The 6,888-nt window shown below is 42.3% G+C and overlaps 1 protein-coding gene and 1 non-coding gene across 2 annotated transcripts; both read left to right on the forward strand.

Annotated features, from left to right (window-relative positions):
* Positions 1–452: 452 nt before the first annotated feature.
* On the forward strand, positions 453–3,176 carry RPS20 (ribosomal protein S20). The gene is made up of 4 exons (XM_042780768.1): positions 453–464; positions 2,126–2,225; positions 2,521–2,594; positions 2,994–3,176. The coding sequence occupies exons 1-4, from the start codon at positions 453–455 to the stop codon at positions 3,174–3,176; spliced, it is 369 nt and encodes a 122-aa protein (XP_042636702.1).
* On the forward strand, positions 2,383–2,448 carry LOC122149904. Its single transcript, XR_006163389.1, has one exon. It is a non-coding gene; the product is annotated as a small nucleolar RNA U54 (small nucleolar RNA).
* Positions 3,177–6,888: the final 3,712 nt, after the last annotated feature.

Genomic DNA, 6,888 nt, shown 5'->3' on the forward strand with positions numbered 1-6,888 from the left:
ATTACTACCGACATTTAAAAAAAAAAAAAAAAGACAGAAAGAAAAAAACATTACCATCAAGTTGATTCTGACTCATAGCAGCCCTAAAGGGCAGAATGGAACTTCCCCACAGGATTTCCAAGGCTACCACATCTTTCTCCCAGGAGCAGCTGGTGGGTTTGAACTGCCCACCTTTTGGTCAGCAGGCACTGTGCCACTAGAGCTCCTTTGGTTGGTAAAAAATAGGTATGGTGTTTAATACCTTACAATGCACAGGCTAGCCCTCACAACAAAGAATTACCCAGACCACTATGTCAGTGGAAGCTCTGGTGGCTCTGGTGGTGTAGTGCCTAAAGCATTTCACTGCTATCCAGAAAGCTGGCAGTTCAAAGCCACCAGTTACTCCTTGGAAGGAAGGTTGAGCAATCCCCTTCCATAGTGATACCATAGCTGAGAAAACCTAGTCTACAAGCATGGACCTTATGGTATTGTTTGTAAGAGTGAAATACAGGAAAACAACTCTAAATGTAGAGGACTGGTTCAATAAATTATGAAAACACCATCCATACCTTTCACGATTATGCAGTCATTAAAAAAGACATTGCAGAAGTGTACTCATGACAAAATATTGTGAGGTCAGTAAATAGAAGGTAGAGTTTGACCCCATTTTTTAGAGAAATATGCATAACTGAAAGTGCAAACAAAGGCTATCTCCAAACAGTAGAATTAAGTATTTTCTTTTTTTGCCTGCTTATTTCTACATTTCTCCAATTAACATTATGTATTTAAAATCATAAGGTTCTATTTGGGTTTACAGCAGCTGCTAACTTTCAAAGGAAAATATAACAAAATGTTTAACACTTAAACTTTAAAATTATTGATGCTTTTCATTATGTCGGTTTAATATTAACTTGGGAGTCCCTAGGTGGTGCTAAGGGAGCTCTGGTACCATAGTGCCTTAGGCACCTGACTGCTAACCAGAAGGCTAGCAGTTCAAACCCACCAGCCACTCCTTGGAAGGAAGGTTGGGCAATCTACTTCCGTAGTGATACCGCCTCGGAAACCCAAGGAGGGGTCGCTATGAGTCGGATCCCTCGAAGGCACTTAACAATAACAAAAGGTGGTGTAAACGGTTATCTGGCTGCTAACTGAAAGGCTGGAGGTTTAAGTTCATCCAGAGGCACCTTGGCAGAAAATCCTAGTGATCCACTTCTGAAAAACCAGCCACTGAAAACCCAATGAAGAAAATTCTATTTTGACATGCATGGGGTCGGTCGAAGCGACAGAGTCCACTCGCAGCAACTGGTGGTAAAAAAAAAACAGAAGTCATCCAGAAGCGGAATTATCGCAACGGGCTATTTCAGGCTATGAAAATTAACTCTAGGAATTGTAAAATAACATTTCCAAATTATCAATGCTATTTTTCCAAAACCCATGGGTGTGCGTTAAACTCAAAGAAATTCCCATTTGCTCAGATAACGAGTGATTGATTCTGCTTGTATGGGAAGCAAAACCCAGTCTTCTGAACTTTACGGTAGCTGGCAGGCAATCGCATAGACCAGGGATTTCGGGGCCAGGTCTCAGTCTGGCCTGTCACCTCTGCCAGGTGGTGGGAGAAAGGCGGCGGTTGCGCGGACCGGGACAGAGGTAGGACCCGACTCCAGCAGGCCTCGGCCGCGCCTTTCCGGCCAACTCGACGAGTCTTGCAGTCCCAGATGGCGCGGCCGCCTCTAGAGATGCACACTGTACCTCTTCCGGGTAAGCGCTAGAGCGGCGTGAAGGACCCGGATGCAGACGCAAGCGAAGCTATATAAGCTCCGCGCACGCTTTACGGCTTCCTCTTTGAGGAAGACGCGGTTGTAGCTGTGCGGGTGTTTCGTTCCCCTGCTCCAGCTCCTGACTCACCGCTGTTCGCTCTCGGCGAGGAACAAGTCGGTCAGGAAGCCGCGCTGTAGCCATGGTGAGAATACGAACAGTACCGCGCGGTTCGGGGCGCCAGCGAGCTGCGTTCGGTCGCCCTCCCACGGGACTCAGACCTGGGATTGTTCGGTTTTGGAGGTTCTGCTGGGGGCGGAGGCGGGGGCTGAGGAAACAGGTCATATATATGATAGAGTGGCTAATGTTGTCTCACCTGTCCAATTGACAGGCTTTTAAGGACACCGGAAAGACACCAGTGGAACCGGAGGTGGCCATCCACCGGATTAGAATTACTCTGACCAGTCGAAACGTAAAATCCCTGGAGAAGGGTCAGTACAGTAGTTTCTGAGCAAGGCCTTTGGATTTCCTGGCAGTGAATCTGACTTGGAATTGTACAAAGTTGACTTCGAAGAGAAATGAAGCGTCAAGTCATTTAGCTAAAAAGACAAGTAATAACTTGAAAGTTCTTTACCTTAAGTATGGAGCTGGCAATGAGGAGAGATCTAGATATTGAATTATGGTGATAGTTTTATACGCTATTCTGAGCCAGCAGCAGTTGACTTTTTTTAAAGCTTATTTCAGTTGGGCTGAATGAACTGAAAGGCAACTTTTATTTTCTTCTAGTGTGTGCGGATTTAATTAGAGGCGCAAAGGAGAAGAACCTCAAAGTGAAGGGACCGGTTAGGATGCCTACCAAGGTAAAATGAACCACAGGGTCAAGGAAGTAGGACTTTCTTCTGGTTATTGTATAAATCAAAATTCTTACCTCTTCAGATAAGGGATTTGACATCCAGAATAATTATATGTTCTGAAATTAACACAAATCCAAGTATAAATTGCTGGTAGAATTTGGTTGATAAGAAATAGCTGATTATTAGAGGTGGCTCTTGTTGCTGTTTCTTGGTGTGGGATGGTAGTTAACAATCAAAAACTGGTGGGAGAAGATGAAATATGGACTTGATATTTTAAATTGTTGGTATCTGAAAACTTCATGTAAAAAGGAATGAGGAAATACTTAAGGATTTAAAAGTAATGGTTTTTCAGCTATTCTAGGTGTGAGCATAACTATCAATGTTTGGTTTTGTGTTTTGTTGCAGACTCTGAGAATCACTACCAGGAAAACTCCTTGTGGCGAAGGCTCTAAAACCTGGGATCGTTTCCAGATGAGAATTCACAAGCGACTCATTGACTTGCACAGTCCTTCTGAGATTGTTAAGCAGATCACTTCCATCAGTATTGAACCTGGAGTGGAGGTTGAAGTCACCATTGCAGATGCTTAAATTTATTTTAATAAATTGATTGTCCATTGATAAATGTTGTTGGCCTTTATTCAGAATACCATAGGTATGGGTGATGTCTGAGCCCTACTTGAAAAATACTGATTTAATGATGCATACTGCAAGCTCTATAAAAGATTTCTAAGATGATTCTGATGTACAGCCACAGTTGAACCTAGTGGCCAAGTTTTAATTTAGGAAATGATAAACCTATATTCCAGTCCTAACTGCTGATTAATAAGGCTTTCCTCCTTTTTTAAATAACATTGGACTAAAAACTTAACTTTGTGAACTTGGAAATGTTTGGAAATTTAACCTATCTGTGATGTTTCATGTAATATATGTGGATCTCTTTGTGTTTCAATAAGTTAACTTGACTAAAATAGGCCACTGTTTTAACCAAACCTTTAAGGAGTCCTGGTGGTGCAGCGCCAAAGATGTGTGACTGCTAACCAGAGGGTTCAAACCCCCCAGCCACTTGGCAGAAGGAAGACTGGACAATCTACTTCCATAAAGATTTAATGCCTCAGAAACTCAGTGGAGGTTGCTGTGAGTCAGAATTGACTTGATGGCGGTGGGTTGGGTTGGGTTTGTTTTTTATTGAGATAGTACTGGACAATGTTTATTGTGTAACTGCTAGGATCAGTGTTACACACTAATTAATTTATTGAATACTATGATGTGGGTGGGAGATCTGATGGGATAGTGCGCAGGGTCGTTAAGTTTGTGTGTCAACTTGGCTAAGCCTGGTTGAGTGGCTGGGCAGCTGGATGTAGTATTCCCCAAGATGAGACTGGTAATCAACTCCATGGTAGAATCTACTGTAACAGCTTTAGGAATGGTCTCTAACCTATGGCATGCTTGAACCCTGCATGTAGCCATGGTGGTGGTCAGCAGCCAGCATGCTCTGCTGACCTTGGGACTTTCATTAGACTTGAATTAATGGCCTGTTGTGTGGTTTGGTAACATGAGACTGTACCATTTCATTTGTCCACCCTGGGCTTGTTAGTCTCAGCAGCCAGTAGCTGCCTGAGTAAAGAAAACCCTTTAGCTTCAGTGGGCCAGGAGCAAGAGGCAGAGCTGAAGCCCAAGGTCGAGGGGCTTTCACATGTCCTCTAGAGGCTGGCACTTTGAACTCGGACTTCTGGCTGCCTGAACTGTAAGAGAATAAACTGTTAAGGCCATCCCATTTGTGGGATACTCCTGTCAGAGTGGCAGTAGGTAACCGCAACAGTGCCGAAGGCATTTCATGCTAGCCAGAAGGCTGGCACCACTACTCAGAAGGAAGATTGGGCAATCTATTTGCTTAGCGATACTGCCTTGGAAACCCAAGGAGAGGTCAATGAGTTGGATCTAACTAGATGGTAGTGAATTTAGTTTTTTGTTTTTTTATGATATGGGTACTGTTGCCATCGTGTAAGTTCAGGGTTTAACATATCTGGTGTTCTAAAGCTTGTTAATAGGAGCTCTGGTAGCATAGTGCCTAAGGCACTTGACTGCTAACCAGAAGGCTGGTGGTTCAAACCCACCAACCACTCCTCAGAAGGTTGCGCAATCTACTTCCGCAATGATACCGCCTCGCAAACCCAAGGAGGGGTCGCTATGAGTTGGGGGCGACTCGACAGCACATAACAACAAAGCTTGTTAATAAAACGTAGCTGAGGTTTTAAAACAGGCTCATCAGACTTGAAAATCCATCTGGTTTCAAGTTTTTGCTATTAAAATTTAAAACATTTCTGCTAGAATATCAATGTCTTAATTTTCCATAGAAAAAATCTTAAATTCGTATTTCTGAGAATTAATGCTCCTTCACTTACTAGGTAGGATTAAAAGGGTGGCATAAACCATTTATACTTAACTACTAACCAAAGAGCTCTGGTGGCATAGTGTCTAAGGCATTTGACTGCTAACCAGAAGGCTGGTAGTTCAAAACCACCAGCCACTTCTCAGAAGGAAGGTTGGGCAATCTACTTCCGTAGTGATACTTCCTCAGAAACCCAAGGAGGGATAGCTATGAGTCAGGTCCAACTCCACGGCAGTGGGTTTGGTTTGGTTTGGTTTATTAATCAAAAGGTTGGTGGTTTGAATCCAGCAGCGCCATGGGAGAAAAGCCTGGTGATTTTATGTACCTTTTGTAGTTTGATTCTCTTAACACGTCAGTCTCCATGAGTCAGAATTAACAGAAAAGGGTTAAGTTTTTGTTTAAATTGGATTTTCTGTCATGGGGTAGTAATCTGGCTTGAGTCTAGACCTTTATTTCTGAGCTATCTTACTCCATTTACTTCACTTAGCATCTGTAATTCAAGTTGATCTTCAGCTCAGAGTTCTCTGTAACAATGAGCTTCATACTAGACACCTGCACCTCACATAGGCAGATCTTATAAAAGATCAACATAGGTTGATCTTATAAAATTAATCTTCCCAGAAACCTTTGTTCTCTATCTCAGCCATGGTAAGATTTACACTATGGATCTAGTTAAGTTACTCAAGCCAGCAATAACTCATTTCCCTTTTTTGGAGTAGCTAGTCTTGGTTTAATGAAAAGAACTTGTGAAGGAATTGTCATTTTTAATCAAGGACCATGTAAGGAGCCTACAGACTCATACGTCCTAGCCCAATTTTAAGCAGTCTACGTTGTAAGGAGTGCTAAAACGTTTAAGTAGCAATTAAGATTATTTTAAAATTTCAGTGCCTGGAAATGTGCAGTCCCCAGGAAGACACAACTGCAAGCTTGTTTTAATGATATAATTAGTATATAAGGAGCTTGGTGGTGTAGTGCCTAAGGCATTTAACTACTAACCAGAAGGTTGCCAGTTCAAACTCAGCAGCGACTCTGCGGAAGTAAGGTGGGTAATCTACTTCCATAAATATTTACTGCCTTAGGCATTTGATAAAATCCAACATCCATTCCTGATCAAAACTCTCAGTAACATAGGAATAGAAGGGACATTCCTCAACATAAAAAAGGGCATCTGTGCAAAACCAACAGGCAACATTATACTCAATGGAGAGAGACTGAAACCATTCCTCTTGAGAACAGGAACCAGACAAGGATGCCCTCTATCATCACTTCTATTCAACATTGTACTGGAAGTCCTAGCCAGGGCCAAAAGGCAAGAAAGGGAAATCAAAGGCATCCAAATTGGTAAGGAAGAAGTTAAAACTGTCCTTATTTGCTGAGATAAGATCCTATACCTAGAAAACTCAAGAAACTCAGTCAAAACTCTACTGGAACTAATTGAGAGATTAAGCATTGCGGAAGGACACAAGATCAACATCTAAAAACTAGTTGGATTTCTCTATACCAGCAAAGAGATTGTTGAAAAAGAAATAAGGAAATCAATACCATTTACAATGTTGTTATGTGCTGTCGAGGAGGACCCGACTCATAGCGACCCCTCCTTGGGTTTCTGAGGCAGTATCACTATGGAAGTAGATTGCCTCATCTTCCTTCCGAGAAGTGGCTGGTGGGTTTGAACTGCCAGCCTCTGGTTAGCAGTCAAATGCCTTAGGCACTACACTACCAGAGCTCCTACCATTTACAATAGCTACCAAAAAAACAAAATACTTGGGAATAGATCTTACCAGGGACACAAAGGACTTGTATGAAAAAAACTATAAAAAATATCTTCAAGAAACCGTAAGATATCTACATAAATGGAAGAACATCCCATGCTCGTGGATAGGAAGATTGAACATTGTGAAAATGTCAATT

This window comes from Orycteropus afer, unplaced genomic scaffold (genome assembly GCF_000298275.1).
Source record: "Orycteropus afer afer isolate SDZICR_OR568_19922 unplaced genomic scaffold, OryAfe1.0 scaffold00060, whole genome shotgun sequence".
Lineage (NCBI taxonomy): Eukaryota > Metazoa > Chordata > Mammalia > Tubulidentata > Orycteropodidae > Orycteropus > Orycteropus afer.

What these genes read in the sequence shown, in the direction of transcription:
- RPS20 (XM_042780768.1), top strand. An exon ending in CGTAAAATCCCTGGAGAAGG is followed by an intron (nt 2,226 to 2,520) that starts GTCAGTACAGTA and finishes ATTTTCTTCTAG; the next exon opens with TGTGTGCGGATTTAATTAGA. An exon ending in CGGTTAGGATGCCTACCAAG is followed by an intron (nt 2,595 to 2,993) that starts GTAAAATGAACC and finishes GTTTTGTTGCAG; the next exon opens with ACTCTGAGAATCACTACCAG.